Source organism: Pogona vitticeps, chromosome 2 (assembly GCF_051106095.1).
Source record: "Pogona vitticeps strain Pit_001003342236 chromosome 2, PviZW2.1, whole genome shotgun sequence".
Classification (NCBI taxonomy): Eukaryota; Metazoa; Chordata; class Lepidosauria; order Squamata; family Agamidae; genus Pogona; species Pogona vitticeps.
The window spans coordinates 26,054,095-26,074,825 of NC_135784.1; the positions used below are offsets into that span (position 1 = coordinate 26,054,095).

At 46.1% G+C, this 20,731-nt stretch overlaps 1 protein-coding gene across 2 annotated transcripts; it reads left to right on the forward strand.

The window, feature by feature from the left end:
- Positions 1–2,790: 2,790 nt before the first annotated feature.
- On the forward strand, positions 2,791–19,431 carry LOC110070973 (uncharacterized). Of its 2 annotated transcripts, none has more exons than XM_072988807.2 (10): positions 2,791–5,094; positions 7,828–7,953; positions 9,157–9,252; positions 9,934–10,047; positions 11,136–11,273; positions 12,308–12,487; positions 14,078–14,254; positions 15,929–16,108; positions 17,756–17,849; positions 19,135–19,431. In XM_072988807.2, the coding sequence occupies exons 1-10, from the start codon at positions 4,177–4,179 to the stop codon at positions 19,161–19,163; spliced, it is 2,052 nt and encodes a 683-aa protein (XP_072844908.2). In that variant the 5' UTR covers positions 2,791–4,176; the 3' UTR covers positions 19,164–19,431. The 2 variants fall into 2 exon arrangements, with proteins under 2 accessions (XP_072844908.2, XP_072844907.2); XM_072988806.2 differs by having other exon boundaries at positions 2,795–5,094; positions 19,129–19,431.
- The last annotated feature ends 1,300 nt before the right edge of the window (positions 19,432–20,731 follow it).

Here is a 20,731-nt window from a genome sequence, read left to right on the forward strand (position 1 = left end):
AGGTCTCTGGGGGTTGGGAATTCGGTTCCCACTGGGCCTCCTTGACCTGGGATGGCTTTCATGATCCATAGAGCCCCTTCCCACTCTTCTGCAAGATGATTATTCTTTAGCCTATAAGAGCTGGAAAGTTCATGCAGTTGCTCTGCAGAGCCAAAAAGTCTGTTGCATTTTAAAAGACTTAACAAACTGGGCGTGGGTTTTCATAGACAAGAGAAACCTGCTTTGCCAGGATATCAGCCTCCTTACATTTACATTTAAAATACATGTGTTAGGATTTTTGTTTCCTAAAGCACCTCATGCATCTGGGTTGGCTTTGTGCATTTTAAGGGGATCTGCCCCTGGGGACAGACCACCGAGTGCTATCTAGGCTGGGGGGTGAGGAGGCGCCTCCTTCTAGGAGAAAGCAGATTAATTGCCCCTCTGTTGATCTCTCTCAGCCTCTGAGAAATCGATCTGCCATCTGTGCTTTTCCTTCCTGGCTACTTCTTGATCCTGGGACAAGGCAGAGCTGGGCTTTCTTATCCATCCTTCTGGTTTCCCCGAGACCGCCTTTTGCCCTTTGGAATTATAGCCACCAGCCCATCTGTCATCCTTGGAAGTGGGGCGGGGGGGGGAGGTTCTCTCCAAGACCCCCTCCCAACACATTGGCTGGTGCCTCACTGATGCTGCCCTTGCTTGGAAGGCATTTGAGGCCTTGAAACAAAACAAAGCCCTGGAATTGACAGTGCCTTCCATTACAGACCTAGGCTCTTTTAATTTGCCTGCAGCGAAATTTTGCAGTACGGAAAGTACCTGCTCAGGGTGCCAGCCAAGCCACTGTGCCCTTTTCCAGTTAGCCTGTTCCATCTCTCTTCCCCACCACCCAGCAGCATTTTATGCTCAGTCCTCATAGTTGTGTGTGGAGAAATCCCCGAAATCAGCTTGTCCTTTAAAAAAAAAATCAACCTCAACTTTTAACCCATTGTGTTTAACCTGCCGATTACTCCCTCCTGTGTGTTTTTGGGTGTGTGATGATATAAACAGTAAGAACTGCCTTTACTATTAGTATTTGTAAATTCCAGACACCTGACATTAAAACACACATGGACTTATGGATTGCTCAGTAATAGGGTTAGAACAGTGAGTAACCCAGGTGTTTTTGGGCTACAACTCCCAGAAGCCTTTACCAGCAGCTGGGGATTCTGGGAATTGCAGTCCAAGCACACCTGGATTGGGAAACACTAGGTTAGAATATCAAAATTTAATAAAGTGAAAGAAAGAAAATCAAAGCAACAAGTTTAACAAATGCTTCTTTTTATTTGTGCTTGCTACCTGCCTTTGACATTGCATAATGTGCTGCCCAACTGATTTAAAAATGGTTGTTGCGGGTTTTTCAGGCTCTTTGGCCGTGTTCTGAAGGTTATTCTTCCTAACGTTTCGCCAGTCTCTGTGGCCATGGGCATCTTCAGAGGACAGCACTCTGTGCTCTGGTGTAGTTGGCTTGGGAGTGTACTCCCAAGCCAAGAACACGGCCAAAGAGCCCGAAAAACCCACAACAACTATTAGATCCCGGCCGTGATTTAAAAATATTCAATTAACAGATACTGTTCCAGTACTGGTACTGTGACTCTAATGATTTATATGTTCAAAATGTGGGCCTGGTCTTCCTTCCAAAAACATCATTGTCTCCTTTTAATAACAATCATGTTCCGTCAAGTCAGTGTTGACTTATGGCAGCCCATTTCAGGGTTTTCCAGGTAGAGAATACTCAGAAGTGGTTTACCCTTCCCCGTTTAGTCCTTCTTAATCATCACACCTAGGGAGAAGCATTTTTCCCCAGCCCTTGAGAAGCTGAACAAACATGTTTAACGTTCCTGCCCAGCATTAAAGCAATGTGTACTTTGTACACATTGCTCTCACATGTCCCAGCTGTGCGGCAAAAACATCCTGAAAACAAAATAGGCTGTGGTTGCCATATATGTCTTCCCCAGGCAGTGTGTCCCTTTGCGGGATAGCTCAGTGGTTTAGGTCTCTGGCATCAGAACCAGAGGTTAAGAGTTCAAGAGCCTCGTGGCGCAGTGGTTAAAACGCTGTATTGCAGCTAAAACTGTGCTCACGACCTGGGGTTCAAATCCCAGGTAGCCGGCTCAAGGTTGACTCAGCCTTCCATCCTTCCGAGGTCGGTAAAATGAGTACCCAGCTTGCTGGGGGGGCAATGTGTAGCCTGTATAATTAAAATTGTAAACCGCCCGGAGAGTGCTTGTAGCGCTATGGGGCGGTATATAAGTCCAAAAAAAAAAAATATTCCCCACCAGGCCTCCTTGACAGGGAAGGACTCAGGGATCCAGAGGGTCCCTTCCAGTTCTGCAGTTCTAAGATGATGGTGATGATGAAATTCAATAGGATGTACCTTTTGAAAGGTACATGAGAAGGGAAAGACTCCCTGGAACAGACCCTGATGTTGGGAAAGTGTGAGGGGAAGAGGAGAAGGGGACGACAGAGGACGAGATGGATGGACAGTGTCATCGAAGCGACCAATATGAATCTGACCAGACTCCGGGAGGCAGTGGAAGACAGGAGGGCCTGGCGTGCTCTGGTCCATGGGGTCACAAAGAGTCGGACATGACTAAACAACAACAAACCTTTTGAAAATATGAGTAGAGAAGTGGGTTGGAGTTCAGAAAATAAATTTGGCAGAGGGAATTTCACCCACAACCCCATGAGTCTCTGCTCCTGTCAGTATGTTTTTCTGGCAGTTTTGGTTTGCTTTCAAAAAGGAAACACAAAACTGGGTGGGTGTATCTTTAAATCGTAGTCCTTCTCCTGGGTAATTCCTGGTGTGTTGTGTTTGGGCAAGTGTTCTTGCCGTTTTCTTTGCAGATGTTAATCTTGATAAATCATATGATCTAAGGAATATGGTTGGGTGCCTTTAGCGTGTCAGACTATCCTGAATCCGCTGTTTGACTAGCAGTGGCTCTCTTCAATGTGATGGAGGCAACGAGTGTTTTTTCTCATCACCTCTTGTTTGAGCCATTAAGTAAATTATAACCTTGGAACTGCAGATCTGGAAATAACCCCGTGGGTTATTGAGTCCAGAACCTGTCAAGAGGTCATGCCGGGTGTGGGGGATCAAACTCTTGACACCCTGGCTTTGCAGCAAGATGCTTAAACCACTGAGCTATCCAGCTAATTGGACCTGGGAATTTCAGAATACAAATAAGGGAAGCACTATTCTTATAGGAACGAAAATCCTTAACTTGGATGAATTTTTCTCCTGTTTATAGGAAAAGATCCTGAAACAAGGAGACTGATGCCTGGAAATTGGAGGAAGAGAAGATATTCAGGCTTTCAACTGGCCAGAATTAACTAGTCCTGCAAAGTTTCCAGAAGTGGAAGCATTTATATCAAAGGATCCAGATTCTTATATATTGACTTTTGAGTTGATGTAATTCCTTTGTTTTATGTCCAGTTTCTAGCACAACACCCCCCCCCCCCCAAGCTTGGAAACAGAAATCATCTGGTTTGTAGGAATCCAAAGTAGCTCAGGTAGTTTAATGCAAAAGGGATACAGTATTTGGAATGAACAATCACACTAGAACTTAAGGCTTTCTAGAACTAGAGTAGAAAAAATGCCACTTTAAAATAGATTATTATCTAAATACTGGCTGAGGCTTTGATGTTTTATGTTTGTAATCTTTGATCTGAGATTATTATTATTTCTTCAGTAGGATTTCTGGTTACTCAGGTATCTATAAAACAGTTGTAGAAATAGCGGAAAATCTGCCCATGGTAGATTGTGATCAAGGCGATGTCAGAGATCTAGAGAGAAATGTTTGGATTCAATTGAGGTCAGACCAGAATCCGGAAAGAACAAATAAATTAAAATTCCTTGGGGTAAGGTAAAAAGAAAGGTTTTATCCAGGAATGAATGTGAGATGCTAGGTTTTCAAGAGAGGAACAGGACCCCCTAATAAGAAAGTCAGATTTAGAGTTTGTTTTCTAGGAATCAAGAAACGACATCTGTCTTCAGAATGGATCAGGTGCCTAAACTCAGGAAAAAAACTCCTTCAAGGCTGTAGAAGTTCCAGATTTCGCTATTATTTGTAACTGCCCAGAACTACACGGAGGATTGGCGATCTGAGAAGAGCTGAGTATATAGAATTCTCTCTTTTTTCCCCCCTCATCACTTCCACCTTCATGGATAGCCCCAACAATTTCTGCCGCCTGTGTGGCACTGTGCTGCGTGGCAACCACCGCCGGTGGCTTTTTGGACGTAGCAGCGGCACCTCCCGCCCCGACCTGCTGGTTGTGTTGTCGTACGTCCTCAACCAAGAGTCCCCCCAACGAGGCGATGGCCAGGGAGAGTTCTTGTGCGGGAAATGCACCCAAGCCTTGGGCAGGGTGTACCGCTTCGACACCGTCATTGCCCGGGTGCAGGCCCTCTCTATCGACCGGCTCCAGCGCTTGCTTTCGGAGAAGGACCAGCTGGCCCGCTCCCTCCGCTACATCCACGAACGGCAGTTCCCGGACAACAACAAAGCCTTGGGGTCTCCCTTGGGCCAAGAGATCTCTGTCAGCCTAGCCGACCTGCCTCACGTGAGGTACCAGCGCCTCCTTCAGGATGACATGGCCCTCTCGGAATACGAGTGCTGGGCCAGCGACGCCGACAGCAGCCGGGTAGGCACCCCGTGTCGCAACCGGTCCTGCCGGAGTTGCCACGGGCTCCGGGTGGAGGATTCCGACTACGAGTGGGTTTGCCGGACTCCGAGACGGCTGGGGGTGTCATCGCCCGTCTTCCCCCTCTGCCGAGACAAGTCCCAGAGCATGCCCACCGTGCATCGGGCCAGCTCCCGTCTCTCCCTCAGGTCTCAGAGCCTGGGAGATGCCGAATCCTGCTCCATGCTGTCGCTGGATATTTTGCCGGAGGCAGAGGTGGCCTGGGAGGCTCTGGGGGCTCTGAGGGCCATCGGAAGGAAGCAGCTAAGAGCGCCCGTGGGAAGTAAGATCCCCATCCTGGCTGGGAACGGGCGCTTGCCCACGCCCCGGAGGGAGAGCCCCTTGGGACAGGAGGCCTATGAGGAAGTGGTGGACGAGTTCGTGCCGCTGGAGTTGAAGGTAAGACGAAGAGAAGGATGGGGAAACTGAGACCTTTGCTGACTTTTCCAAACATTAGGTCCTCCTTCTTAGTTCTGTGATATTTTAGCACATCCTGAATGTTAAACTAGAGACATGGGGGGGCAGGTATTCCTCCTCCTATTACAGACTCAGGGCATAATTAGAGTGGCCCTCAATTTGCAGTGTACAGTGGTGCCTCACTAGACGATTGCTTCATTTAATGATGAATTCACTTTACGATGAAGTTTTCGGAGCGATCTTGTGCTTCATTTAACGATGTTTCCTATGGGCGATTTTCGCTTTACGATGTTAGGGACCTTGCCTCGCAAGACGATTAAATTTTAGATCCCTGTTTTTTGCTTTACGATGTTTTTGACAGCTTGGTCTTGCTTCACTATATGAGTCTTTTAATGGTCTCTGTTTCGTTAGACGGCTGTCTTCGCTTGGAAACCGTGTTTCGGTTAACAATGTTCCCTATGGGAATTTTCACTTAACAATGACAATCTGTTCCCATTGGAATGGATTATCAGGTTTTCAATGCATTTCAATGGGAAAACATGTTTCGCAAGATGATGTTTTCGCTTAACAGCGATTTTCACAGAACGAATTAACATCGTTTTGCGAGGCACCACTGTATTGGGTACAGATGAACTGGCTGGATAATTCAATGTTTTAATTACGTGGCTGTGGAGTCAGAGGCTGAGGCTTCGATTCCCCACTGCAGTGCCTGTCTCGGTAGAGCCAGCCTGTGTGGCCTTGGGCAAGCTGCACAGTCCTAGGAGAAGGGAATGGCAAACCACTTCTAAGTATTCTTTACCTGGAAAACCCTGTCAACAAGGGTCACCAGAAGTTGAAATTGATTGCACCTGATGATGATTATTAGATACAGATGAATTTGTGTGAAAGCCTGGTGACTACATGACATAAAAGTTTAGCAGGCGGAAGCCTGTGGTGGAAGTGTCTTCTCCTCAGTGTTTTCCCCGCTGTGTGGTCACACCAGCTTCGGTTCAGATTCCAGAAGAATAATAAGCGTATTAAATGAAATGATAATGCACGCCTAGCATATCTAAGTGCACATGGGGGGGGAAGGTTCCCATTTTAATTTTAGTTTAGGACAATGGGAGGTACAGTCCAACAACACCCACAAGGCTCCATGTATTTTAAGCCCCTCCCCGAAGGACTTTCCCCCTTTTATCAGCACCCTTAAAGGCTGCCCTTGCTAGGGTTTCAAGGTCTTAGACTTGGACCAAGAAGCGGGGCAAACCTTTGCATTAGGAGACAGCCCTTGATTGAGGAAGGAGGCAGGGCTTGTGATGGAAGGAGGAGCTCAGTGGAGGCAGAGGTTGGAAGTAACTAATTGACATATTTGTTTGCTTGCAACTACTTTCCACAGTCACAAAAGTGTAACTAGATTGCACTTCAGTTATATGATAAAGGACAACTTCACTTTCCTTGCAGTATGTTACTTGTTAATTCCTTTTATAGTTGTGGGATGTTGCCTCATAGAATGATAAAGGAGGAACATTGCATAGTCTAAGTTCTGCTGAATGAAGAACACACTTTTTTTAAAAAAAGTTAACTGTTTCGTGTACTTTTATGGAACAACAAAAGGTGTTTTTGTTTTGCTTTATTTTAATTTTTCTATAGAGATGGGCTTCAATTAAAAAATGAATAACCAAATTTGTTTAAAAAATCACTAATTCATTGATGTGTATTCGTACGAATCGGCGCCCCTGACGAATCACAAATCAATGAATTTTTAGTTCTTTTTTCATTCATTGCTTTGTTGGGCTATAAAACAGCCCCCAAGGCACCTCCAGACACCAAAGCTGCTGGGGAAGCTTCCTCTGACTCTCCTCTACATTCCTTCCAAGTGTGCTAAAGATTGATTTCAGATGTCTGAGTTATACCCCCCCAAAGAGGTCCCCCCTGGGAAAGTTCTCACCAGGCACCTAGAGACATAAAAATTATAGAGAAGCTTCCCATGACTCTACTACAAGTCCCTCCAGGTTTGGTGAAGATCGGGCTTCCCCAAGCCAGCTGCTAAAGGGCACTTTTCAGGGGGGGGCACTTTGTGGGTGGATAATGTGGATGTCTGAAATCCAATCTTCACCAAACAAGGAGGAGAGTCAGTAGACACTTTTCTGTGATTTTGGTGTCTTTTGGTGCCTGAAGGGGGACTTTCCTGGGGTGGCTCTCCTTGCGGCTGTATAACCTGGACATCCAAAACTCAAACTTCACCAAAATTGCAGGGCTTTTAGAGGAAGCTTCCCTACAAATGTGGTGTCTCAAGGTGCTTTGGGGACAATTTTATTGGGTTTTAAAGTAAAAAAACACACGAATTGATTCGTTGATTTGTCTGAAAAAAATTGTAAATTCATAATTTGTGATTCGTCCACCTTGATGAACCACGAATCAAAATGAATCATTTTTCTGATTCATGCCCATCTCTATTTTTTTCTAAATTACAGTTAAATTGCAGTATTGCATACTATAGGATGAAGTGAACTACAGAAGCATTCGCCAAGCAGAAAATAGCGTTGTCTGCTTGATTCGTCTGGCCTTTGCTTTGTGATTTTACTCCTTATCCCAGAAAGCCTGACAAGAAATGTAAACCTAGAGAATTTCAACTGAGACCCTAGGACTGAATTAAACACCCACATAGTCTGTCTGGGATCTCAGGAACCCTCATTTTCGGTTCAAGGGGCTTTCTACTCTGCTTCTTCCCCAAAGCTCAGAGCTCAGCAGACGTTGCATCAGGACCTCAGCGGAGCTTTTGACAACCTGAAAGAACGTCTCAAGGCTGCAGAAGAGGAACTGCAGAACTTCCAGGAGAAGGGGAAAGAGGCCACCATTGAGGTAAGCATCCTTCTGTTTTGGTGCTTTCTATGGATGTGCTTTTTTTTCTGTGTGTGTTTTGGATTCCAACTCCCAGAATTCTCAAAGAACTCCCTGGGCAGAATTCTGAGAGTTTCAGATCACAGACCCCACACCTACGGACACCTACATTTTGCTCACCTAATGCAGGTCCTCCCATGGAGACTGCGTGGCCTTCTGAGGTCTCTGCTTCCTGTTGTTAATGTGTTTTGTTTTGTTTCTTAAAGGGGAAACTGCCACAGTGCTGAACTGGAAGTCGTAGTTTTGCTGCCTGTTGGGCTCTATGGATGGAGCCTCCTGAAGAACAACCCCCAAGAGCAACTGTGGCAGTTTCCTTTTGTGTACACATAAACAACAGGAAGCAAGGCCGTAACCCCAACCTTGATCCTGCTGTTACCTCTGTTCAGTGAGTGAAGACAAGAAGTAGGAAGCATTCCACAGAAGAATTCCCTCACTACGAGCGGTCACGCAACGCGGCTCGCTAGCCGCACATCGTCTCCAAAATTCTGAGATGTGCAAAGCTGTCTGTAGCAAGGCAGCAGCTGAAGGAGCATCCTCCATTTTTCCTGCCCCGCTTGGCGGGAGCAGTTTTGGGGTGGGGGGAAAGAGGAGGAAAGCCAGGTCCTCAAGCATTTGAATTATAGAATTGAAGAGCTGGAACGGATCCTCACCCACCCTGGGTCATTGAGGGCAGAGGGAAATGCTCCCCTTTTCTAATTGCATACCAGAAAGATGGCGAGGAGGCAGATCTTTCTCTTTTTTTAAAAACCTGCCACTTCTAGAATATCCTTACCACCAGAGCCAGTGAATTTTTGGGGGAGCTGATAGTGAATGAAAGGAATGTTTCCCATCCTCTGGGACACTGGCAGCAGAACAGCTGCCTTTCCCTCACGTCAGGGGAGGAGGCAACATAACAGTTTTGGGAAATATGAGAGGAGGTACAGTATATATGGCACATACAGCTCGGTCCTGCATAAAGCTGGAGGACTCGGGAAGAAAGACCATCAAAGAAGCTGCTGTTGCAGCCTCCCAGCGGCCGACTAGCGGAGGTTTTTGTTTCACTCTCCCTAACAGTAGGGCCGGCAATGATGAGAATTCATGATTGAGTTAAATGGGAGGGAGCGAAACACGGTCTGTTGTTTCATGATTCCTCCTTTCTTTTTCTCCCCTTCTCGTCGCTTCTAGGTGGCTGGAGTTCCCCCGGAAAAGACCGCAAGTAGCCAAGAGCGGCTGCTCCATCAGTTGACAAAGTGTCTGCAAAGCAAGGAGGGTGCGTTACAGGTGAGGGGTGTGTGTTTGTGTTTGCACAGAGAGAAATAATTGGCATTTCAGGATGCAAGTGGCCCCTTCTCGTCTCCCAAGAATTCCTTTCTTCCACATGAGTGAATGGAATGAATAAGGATTCAGAAGAGGAAATAAAAAAGTCCCAGATCGCTGCTTTTGGCAGCATCCCTTGAGCCTTTTAGCAACTGAATGTTTTTGTTTTTGGAGCTGAAAATGCAGTCTTGGATGCTTCAAAGAGAGAGTGGGGTTTTGCCTGCCCGAAGCCATGAGGAAGCCCAAACTCAAATCCCCATTCATAGTCACGGAAGCTTTGCTAGGTGCCCTTGAGCTCCTTCCACCCTCACAAGGGCTCTGGTGAGAATAAATCAGTGGAAAGAACTCTTGTATGCTCCCTGGAGGAAGGTGGGGAAAACACTGTCATTTTAAAAAAATAAAAGAAATGGATTTGCTACTCAGGAGTGTGGTTGACCCTTCCCATCTCCTGGAGGTGCCCTGGCACAGTTGAGCTTGCCCAAGGCCACCCAGGCTGATTCTCGAACTCTGAACCTCAGGCTTTGCAGCCAGAGACCGAAACCACTGAACTATCCAGTCAGCTCCAAACGGCAATAGGAGGAGTGATGGGAAAACAGGGAAAAGGCTCAAGGCCTTTCAGTGTGTAGCTCTTTTTCTTTTCCTCAGGACTGTCTGGTGGCCCTGCAATCCCTCGGGTCTCCAGGCATCAAGCCTTCTATGTTGGAAGCCCTGGTTAAGCAAATGGCACAACGCTTGAAGGAAAGAGACCAAGCTTTCGAGGTAAGGCCCGTGGGCAAAATATAGGAAGCTTCCAGGGAAGTGACTTTCTGAGCGAGAGGACTTACACTTCCATAATCTGGTCTGAGACCCTCCTTCCGGTCAAATGATGGGGGGTGAAACCCTCCCCAAAGGGAGGCAAAGAGCCTGCTCTCCCTCCCTCCCCTTTGGTTTGGGTGCTTTCATTCCCACCATTCGACCTGCAGGATGTGGAATTCTGGTAAAATGATGGGAACACAAATTCCTTTAATTTTGGAAGCTCCTTCACCCTGCGACTTTCCCCAGGGGCTCAGCCCAGTCTGTGCTCAACGTGTAGAAGCGTTCGGGTTATAAACAGAAGATCCTTCACTTCTGCAGTTAAAAGATTCTGTGGTTGGCAAGAGCCGCTCCAGGAAACTCAGAAGAAGCTGCTGGGAGGAGTGTTGTCATCTTCACATCCTCCACCGTTAGCGGGTGCCGTCTGAGGCGGTTGCCTCACTGTTTCTAACCATGAGGCCATCTCTGGAAGTAGGAATGATTCAAGCTTAGAGCTCTAACTGGCTGGGTGGAACAAGCAGGGACCGATTTCAGTTTGTTGTTATTTTTTTCTCCCCCTTGCAGTGATATGACCCACTCCCTGGATCAGGTCCAAAATGTTCATTTTTTAGCCTGGGCAGAAAAGGACACAGCTAGATGGAAATTTTGGGGAGTCGGAAATGTTTGCTGATTTCCCTGCAAAATCTATTGTCAGTAGAACCTTATCTTCCCATTCCAGTTGTAAGCTAGTGGTTTGCCTTGGTGTAATCAATAATCATCATGTGACCTCAAGACAATTCTGACTTATGACAACCCTTTTCAGGATTTTTTAAGGCCAAAAGGACTCAGAAGTGGTTTTACCCTTCCCTTCTTCTGTGGTTGCCCTTGAACTCTGCAGCTTGCCCAAGGCTACACAGGCTGGCTATTCTCCCAGCAGGCATTGTGGGGAATCAAACTCCCGGTTTCTGACTCTGCCACCAGATACCTAAACCACTGAGCTATCCAGCCAGTGCCTTGGTATAAACGGGGCTCAACTATGGCTTCTGATTTTCCCACCCATTTTGTCCCTCTCACAGAAGGCCTCGTCCAGTCACTTCCTGGCCTTGGAGTCTGTGCATCGTGAGGTGAGGCACCTCCAGGAAGCCCTCAAGGATAAAGATGCTGACCTGGCAAGACTGAACCGTGCCCTCTGCACCGGGGAGGAAACCCTACATGTATGACTGGAGCAGCGAATGTTGACATAAAAGGGAGACGGGATGGTGGGAGGTGGCCTCACGGTGGTGCCACAGGGTTCGCAAAGCTAAGCCAAATCCTGATTTTTTTTCCCCTGTTGGCAAGGCTAGAAATGTGTGTCCCTTTTTCTGCACACATGAAGTAAGGCACCATGGAACAGAAATTTGGGATGTTGGCTTTCTTTTGGGGTGGAAGAAACCCAGAAAAACCCAACTTATTTCTAGCCCTCCTGCCTGCAGAGATGTCTTGACCTGATACTGTCTACCTTATGACAGATACATGTGAGGCAATTTTGTTTCATGCTTTCATAAAAATATAGGGAATAGTGTGATACTGTGTGGTATCATGGGAACTGTAGTCCTAATTAATTTCAGTCAGAATCTTTTCTTTTTACTTTTCTTTCTTTCTTTTCTTTTCTTTTCTTTTTTACTTACTTACACTTTTTAGACCACCCATCTGACCAATGGTCACTCTATTTATTTTATTTATTTATTTATTTATTTTATTTATATCCCGCCTATCTGGTCGGTTAAGACCACTCTAGACAGTGTACAGATGAGAGCAATAAAAACATGTGACACACAAATGAATAATTCAGTCAGAATAATAAGCAGGCATAATTAAAGCATAATATTTACATTTACAGTTGATTGAATTGGGTCAAAATCAAATTAAAATAAAAACCAAACCCCATTTTCACCCCTCCCCCTTTCACTATGTTAATCATAAAACCCATGTGGCCTGGCAGACTTTGTTTTCAAAGATCCATTATTGTTGGACAATTAATCAGGATTTTTTTTCAGGGTTAGATGGATAATCCCGGATACAACCCTGTCTGCTGAGTGAGCAGCCAAGGGTTTTGTGGTTGCTAGGAGACGGGGGGGGGGCTGAGATGCTATAGATCCAGTTCTAGGACAAAAGGAGGAGAATGAGATCTTGAGGGTGGGGGGTGTCTTGTTTTCGTTGGGTCATCCGCCCTGTTTTACCTTCTGCCGTCATCTGTCTCTCCCTACAGGCTTTGCGCGAGGTGCTGCGTCAGAAGGATGAGGAGACCCAACGCCTGGAATCTCTCTGTACCTCGACCCGCGAATCCTGGCATCAGCAAGAGCAAACCTTGCTCCTGGCTTTGAAGGAGAAGGAAGCCTTAGTCAAAGCCCTCCAAGGAGCACTCAGCAGTAGCACGAAAGATGTGGAGGTAGTTGCTCCTCCCCGCACACGTTGATGGAGACTATAAGGGCCAAACAAAATGTACAAAAAATTGTCACAGGATGTAGGCCTTTCTGGACTCAACGGGTTTGGGCATCAGGAAAGGAAAAGGGGGTTTGCTCCCCCATTGTTAAAAGTGCACACAGTCAGTTGCTATCATAGTTAGAATTCTAAAATCAGCAAAAAGTCTTGTGAGTCATACCTTGCAAACTTCCAGGTGTTATTGTACCTTAAAAATTTAACACGTTTATAATGTTTTTGTCAACTGAACACTGGAGGAGATTTTTTTTACATGGAGCTGCAATTGGTAAAGATTTGTGCTGAATAAATCACCTTAGCTTTTAAGGTTCCATAAGACTTAATATTGGCTTTCCCCTCTGGAATTTTAGAATTAGCTCTGTGCTTTCCCCATGCCACGAAAATAATCAAAATAGTCCTTTTTTCAGTCTTTTTAAAGTCAGTTTTTAAAACCTTGGGTGACTCAACTTACAAGGTTAGAAAAGGGAGACAGAAATTAAACAAACAAATATCGCCACAAGCTGTTGTTGTTCATATAGAACAATGCAAAGGGTGCCTGTCTTCTCCTCACTCGCGTCTTCAACATGAGTTTAGTGTGACTCCAAACACTCAAGAAGTTGTTCACAGACCCAGGTGCCCTTAGGTAAAGGTTCCCTTTGAAATTTAGTCCAGTCGTGTCTGACTCTAGGGAGCGGTGCTCATCCCCATCTCCAAGCCATAGAGCCAGCGTTTGTCTGTAGACAGTTTCCGTGGTCACGTGGCCAGCACGATTAGACACTGAATGCCATTACCTTCCCACCGAGGTGGTCCCTATTTATCTACTTGCATTTCTACATGCTTTTGAACTGCTAGGTTGGCAGGAGCTGGGACAAGCGACAGGAGGTCACTCCGTCGCGTGGATTCGATCTTACGACTGCTGGTCTTCTGACCTTGCAGCCCAGAGGCTTCTGCGGTTTAACCCACAGTGCCACCATGTCTCTTCAGGTGCCCTTACATTAATCATTTAGGATAGGGATGTAGTTTTAGAAGAGGTAGCCTTGTTTGTCTCTGCTAGCTTATTGAGCAGAATCAAAAGAAACATTAAAAACTAAAGAAGCAAAAAAACATTGCGGCACCACCATAAAGAGTAATTGCTATGTTTTAATGTGAAATTTCCTGAACACACCTGAGGAAGTGGACTTCTCCACAAAAGCTCACATTAAAACATAGCCATTAGTCTTTAAGGGGCCACACAACATCTTTGTCTTCTTTATTTTTTCTTTTTCTTTTGGTTTTGCCTATGCTAGGATATAGAGCGATACTCATAACTCCATGTTTGGAATTTTGACTGGTCTTGAAAGGACCGTTTAAATATTTTTGAGACTAATAATAAGGTTATCAATCCGGTGTTTCCATCACATGTAATGGTGTATGTTTAGGGACCCCTCCCCTCCCCGTTATTAAAGTGACGCCTGCCATTGCCTGAAAGCACTAAGGATTGTGTGGGCAAATGACTATTTGTGATTACAAGTAAGCTGCTCACCCTTGCAACCTCTGCAGTGCCCCTCTCTCTCTGTCTCAGGCCCTCGCCAATTCCCTCGGCAGCCAGGACTTTGCCCCAGGGATGCTTCAGCAGATCCAGGAGAAGGAGGACTTGTTGGCCGAGGCCTTAGCCGAGCAAGATCAGATCATAACCCGGTGGCAAAGGCGCCTGCAGGAGACGAAGGACGGCGCCTCAGCCAGGGAGCAAGAACTGAGGGTAACAATGGGACTGGCTTGGGTGGGAGTCACCAGGTGGCCCAACAGGGATTCCCCCCCTCCCTTGGCAGTGATACAGACCCTTCTGTGGCCTTTTGGCCTTTTGTTTGGGTGTAAGTGGAAATGGCAGGGCTAGCCCAAGACGCTTATCCTGCCTCAGATGATGAACAAAATGGCGTTCCCCATTCCTTTTGCAAAAAAACACATCCGAGCCAGCAAAACTAGCTTTCTTTCCTGTTAGCCACAAAGCAGGTGGGAATGAAAGGCAGACATTGTGGCACGCACATGGGTCTCTCCCACTCCTTGCCACCCCTGTTCAGCCCCTGCCACCACCAGAGCTTGAGAAAAGTTATACATTTTTGAGTAATCTTCCCAGAATTCCCGGCGGAGCGATGCTGTCTAGGACCGCCATTTTTCAGCCTTTTCTTGGTCGCGGCCATAAACACAATATGAAAGAAATATAAGCCAGATCAGGGGAGAAAGATAGCATTGTCAAGCACTGTCTAGAGCAGTGGCGGTGAACCTTTTTGGGCCCGAGTGCCCAGACTGAAAAAAAACAACAAAAAACCCAGCGGGTGGCGGGCGGTGGCACCAGAAATGGCAGTGGCGGAACCGGAAGTGGTGGTGGAAGGGAGAATCCCGGGCATGAAGGTGCCTCGAGACCCCGTTCCGGATCCACCGCCAGTGCCAGCTGCTCTGGGTCCTGGCCCGCTGCCTGTTGGGGCGCCAGCACCATGGCTGCAACCGCCGCCTCAGGTTTGGCTGCGGGGGAGGGGAGTAGCGATCCAGTGACTTACGGCTCGCGTGTCTACAGAAAGGGCTCTGCGTGCCAGCTGTGGCAAGCGTGCCATAGGTTCGTCATGGCTGGTCTAGAGAGTGTAAACACACAGAATGTCATCACCAAGTTGTTGGGTCCCTGTCACCTGTTTTATTCAGTTTCATTGATTTTTTAAAAAATATATACAGTGGTGCCTAGCTTAATGAGTGCACCGTTTAATGAAGAATCCACATAGCGACCCGTTTTTTGGAGTCGCTAATGCGATTGCATTGCGATGTTTAGATAGGCTAAACATCGCATTGCGATCATTTCTGCACCCGGTGGCCATTTTGGGAACAGCTGATCGGCGGTTCCAAAATGGCCACCGGGTGCAGAAAATGGCCACCCGCACCATTTTTGCGCCCTGCCCTCGCTTACCGAGGGTGCGAAAATGGCGGCGCTATGGAGAAACTTCACAGAACGGTGAGTTTAAGAGCCATAGGAACGCATTAAACTAAGTTTAATGCGTTTCTATGGCATTTTCTGTTCCGTATAGCGATGTTTCCCCATAGCGACAGTTAATTCAGAACGGATTAATCTCGCTATGCAGGGCACCACTGTATGCTGTTTTCATCAATCAGTACAACTTCTGTACAGGCTTCTTGCTTCGGTTTTAATCAGAAATGAGGAGAGGTTGGATATTTTGACCTGCAGCTCCCAGAAAACCATGGCTACTGCTAATCCCCAAAGATTTTTGTTTTCTATCCATTTATGTTCAAACACCGTCTGTTAACAACCTCAATCTGTGTCTCTGATTTCTACGTGGAAAAAGTTGAAGTGGTTCACAAGGTAGGAGAATGTGGGGTTTTTTTAAAAAAATAACCCAGACAAGTCAGCTTCTGCGCTCTCTGTTTGCAGGAGCAGCTGCACCAGCATTCTCAAGACGCCCGAGCACAGTCCCAAGAAATGGAGCAGCTACGGAGGCGCCTGGCGCAGGCAGAGGCCAAAGCAGCCCAGGGGGCCGTGACGTTGGAGGAACATCGGAGACAACTAGCTGTGTTGAAGGAGGTGGGAGACATGAAAGACCGTACCCTGGAGGTGAGCCCAAAATAGGGGGTGGGGATAAAATGCTGTTAGGCAAACAGGAGAACCTCTACAGAAAGTGGATACAATGGTGCTTCGACTTACGAATGTAATCTGTTCCAGAAGATGGTTGTAACTCGAAATAGTTGTTAAGTCGAAGCACCATTTCCTATAGGAATGCATTGAAATGCGATTAATCCGTTCCGGCTGGGGGGGAAATCACACAGACACAGACACACACACACACACACCCCACTGCAAGACCCATTGGAAATGCGATTAATCCGTTCCAGCCAAAGGGGGGGAAAAACCCATAAAGCAAACAAACCTTGCAAGACCGATTGGAAATGCAAAAAAAGTAAACCAAAAAGCAAACAAACCCTGCAAGACCCATTGGAAATGGGGGGGGACCCAAAAAGCAAACAAACCCTGCAAGACCCATCGGAAAGGGGGGGACCCCAAAAGCAAACAAACCCTGCAAGACTCATTGGAAATGGGGGGGGGGGGGGACCAAAAAAGCAAACAAACCCTGCAAGACCCATTGGAAACGCAAAAAGAAAAAAAAAGAAAAAACAGACTGCAAGACCCATCACAGCACAGAAACATAACCCCCCAGCCCAAAACCACACTGCAAAACCCACCCAGAACAGGCAGTTTTTAAAAAGCAGAAAGCAGCACCTTACCAGGCAGTCCAATGCCAACGCACTCTCTCTAACAGCTGGGGCGAAAGAGCTACAAAGAAGCAGCTTCCCACCTTTTTCCCTGCCTTTTTTCCGATTATAACTCAAAGCTCCAGGCACAAGTCAAAGCAAAATGTTGTGGCCGGAGCTGCTCATAACTCTTAATTGGTTGTAAGTTGGGACGTTCGTAAGTCGAGGTACCACTGTAATAGCAGAGTGGCTTTTCTGGACTCCGACTCCCATAATCCCTCAGCCACCATGGTTTGCAGTAGCCATGCTGTTTTGGGGGATTATGGGCTGCCTCAGACAAAAATTGTTCACATCTTAATACGCTCTATGATTTCTTGGGTCTTTATTCCTTCACTCTGGTTACTTCTTCATTGGTCACCCTCTTGATCCAAGAAATTCTTAGTCCTCCAATAGCATCCAAATGTGAAATGCTCGAGCCTTTAGGAATTTCAACTTCCTTTTTTGGGTTCACAGAATTAATTAATTAAAATAATCAGTTAGTTCAAATTAATTACAGTATTAAATAATTATTATAGTTATTTTATTAAGTCAGTTTCTATGCCACTTTCATCACAATGACTAGACTCAAGGTGGTTCATGAGAAAAAGAATGAACTTCTGAAAAGTGCCCTTCTGTTTTTTGGTGTGTGTTTTAATGTGAGGATTCCCTATATTTTAGTAAAAATTAAATCAATAAAAATTAAAAATAAATAAATTTGTTTAGCCACCTGCTGGTTGTCATGTGGCTGGTATCTTTTGGGTAGTCAGGTTGCGGGTTGAGTTTTCTTCATCATTATCATCATCTTAGAGCTGCAGAGCTGAAAGGCAGCCTATGGATCGCTGACTCCAGCCCTTGTTAAGGAGGTACATGGGGGGACTCAAACTCCCATCCTCTGGATTTGCAACCAACTAAACCACCGAGCTATCCAGCAGTTCCAGTTTTTATGTGTTTGTGTCCATTTCATCTTTGGCAGACATTTCTGCGAGAGGGGGAAGAGAAGGACCGGATTTTGCAGAAGCTGCAGGAGCTCTGGTTGAAGAGAACAAGGCAGGGAGCAGGGGGCAAAGGTAAGAGGTGGGAGGGGTGCAGTTTGTCAAAAAGGGAGAAAGAAGTTTGGTGTGTGTGTGTATGTTTGCGTTTGCCACACTGAGAGCCAGCCTGAGACACATGGCTGAACAGAGTGAAATAGAAGACTTGGGCTTGTCAAAGTCCAACGTATGACACTTTTAACAGTGACCTGATAGCATTAGAAAACTTTATAATGCCCCTGGGTAGTTTGAGTCTGGAGTGGTCCATCACAGCTAAAATTTTCCCCCAGTGGGTTAAACACAGGTAGGAACCAGATAATCATGACAATCATATCAAGATTTTGGTTCGGAAGATCTGAGAAAATGAATGTGAAAGCTGAAAAATCTTGGCAAAGAGGGAAACAGAAGCAGGTAGAAACATTTGGAGCAAATTCTGCTTTCTCTGTTCTTCAGCTGAGCCATGAAGTGGATGAAGGCAGTGTGGATTGGGCAGTGCCTGAGTGAATGCCTGCCTGTTGTAGTGTGTATGAATGTTGGAATACATTCCTGCCTTGTGCGTGCATGGGCACATTTGTATACAGACACCCACCTTTCCTCCTGTACCTACCTGTCACTCTTAGCTTCACCCAGTATACAGTGGTGCCTCGCTTTACAATTGCCCCGCATTACGACGAATCCGCTTTATGACAATCTTTTTGCAATTACAATTGCAAAACGATGGTCTAAATGGGGGAATTTCGCTTTGCGATGATCGGTTCCCTGCTTCGGGAACCGATTTTTCGCAAAACTATGATTTTTAAACAGCTGATCGGTGGTTTCAAAATGGCCGCCAGGTAACTAAAATGGCTCCCTCATGTGTTTAGGGATGGATTCCTCGCTATACAGGCAGTGAAAATGGCTGCCGTATGGAGGATCTTCGCTGGGTGGTGATTTTTAAGCCCATTGGAATGCATTGAAAGGTTTTCAGTGCTTTTCAATGGGCTTTTTATTTTCACTTTACGATGTTTTCACTTAACGGCAATTTTCCTGGAATGGATTATCGTCGTTAAGCAAGGCACCACTGTACTTTCTGTGACATGGACAAAGATGGGTACCAGCCACCATTACAAACAGGCTGCTACCTTCGTCATAACGATTAAGAGATACTAATAGTACAGACTTACAACTTATACAATTTTGTTCACTGTGTGAAGGGCTGAGATATTCCAGCAGGAGACTGTGCCGGTGAGGGACTCAAAAAAAAAAAACAACCCCCTCCAAAAGCTTTTTTTGGGGAGGGAGATTTGCGAATTCCTTTGATGGGGTTGCTTTTTCCCAGTTGCAGGTTTGACTCTTCTGCCTCCCACCACCTGAACCCTCAGCTGCCTGATGAGCTCAAGAGCTGCAACGCTGAAGAGATGCTCAGCGAAACGAGTGGTACTTGATAATCAGAAATGCAGTGCAGGGAATGGAAGGAGCGGCATCTTTATTTCATAACGGGAGTAGCAGAGACAAGCTGCTTCTCCTTGTTCTATTTCTGGGGAAAGGAAGGTGGAGTGGTGAATGTTCTGGATGCGAGAAAGCAAGGATCCCAATGTTTGATTAAGAACACACTGCCTAAATGAAATTTGTTTTAAAAGCACTTTAACATAGTGTTAAGTCTTTTTCTCACCCCCTGAACACGGACAGTATTTAGTAGTTATTTCTTCAGTATACCCATAGGGGGCATCTACTCTAAGAAGACTCTTTTAAGAGTTAAGGAAAATGTGATTATTTAGCCCTGGTGCTAAGAAGTGTTCCTCTTGCACCTTCTGAAAATCCACCCATCCAGGGTTTTTTTTTTCCTTCCCCCAAATCGGTCTCAGAAACTGCAGCCTACCCCACACTTCAAAAACATTCAATTTTCTTTTGAAGGCTGGATTTACAGAAGTGCTGAATCTCTGTCCCATCTTTATTCCACTGAAGGGTCCATTGGCCTTCATTGAGGGCTTTCCCCTTCCTTAGGGATATAGGAAGCACAGAATCCCTAGCTGGCATATTGTTGCTAGTGAAGGCACCCAAATGGACAGAAGGGCTCCACTCTGTGGATTGACCAGAACGGTAGGATTGTGATATCCATGGGAGATGGATTCCAAGCCTCCCTGCCCCCCCAATGGATGCTGAAAAAATGCAGAAGTAGCGAATGCTATACATTGCACGGTCTCTGGCTCTCTCTAATGGCCAGTTCTGGTAAACACACACTACAAATACATATACAGTGGTGCCTCGCTTGACGATGTTAATTCGTTCCAGCGAAATCGCTGTAGAGCGAAAACGTCAAACGAAATAAAAAAACCCCACTGAAACGCATTAAAAACTGGTTAATGCGTTCCAATGGGCGAAATACCTAATCGTCCAGTGAGGATCCTCCATATGGTGGCCATTTTTGGGTGCCTGTCTTGCGAAAAATGGCTCCTAAAAACAGCGGGGAGCCATTTTGAGCAGCCGGTGGCCATTTTGAAAACCCGCCGATCAGCTGTTTTGATCGTTGTAATGCGAAGAATCGGTTCCTGAAGCAGGGAACCGATCGTTGCAAAGCGAAAAAACCCTATTAAAGCATTGTCGTGAAGTGGATTTGTCGTTATACGGGGTAATCGTTAAGCAGGGCACGACTGTAAATACATATTTCTGGGTGGTTTTGTAGGGGGTTTTTTTGTTGGCATTTCCAGCCAGCGGATAAGTGAATCGGTGGATACTGATCCCATGGATAAGGAGTCCTACTGTACTTTCTTCTCCTGCCGTTAACAAGTTTGGGGCTTCAAGCAAAACTGGAGTGACCTGCTTGATCAAAAGGAAGCAGGAATGCTGCTACCTGGAGTTTGGTAAAGCAGCCCCAAAGCACCAAACCCTATATGCAAGTTTTAGGGTAGATCTTGCAGTTTGAGAAGTGCCAGGTAAATTCA

Coding starts and splice junctions, on each gene's coding strand:
- LOC110070973 (XM_072988806.2), top strand. CDS start 4,177: ATGGATAGCCCCAACAATTTCTGCCGCCTGTGTGGCACTGTGCTGCGT. Junction 5,095..7,827: donor TCGTGCCGCTGGAGTTGAAG/GTAAGACGAAGA, acceptor TCTTCCCCAAAG/CTCAGAGCTCAGCAGACGTT. Junction 7,954..9,156: donor GGAAAGAGGCCACCATTGAG/GTAAGCATCCTT, acceptor CGTCGCTTCTAG/GTGGCTGGAGTTCCCCCGGA.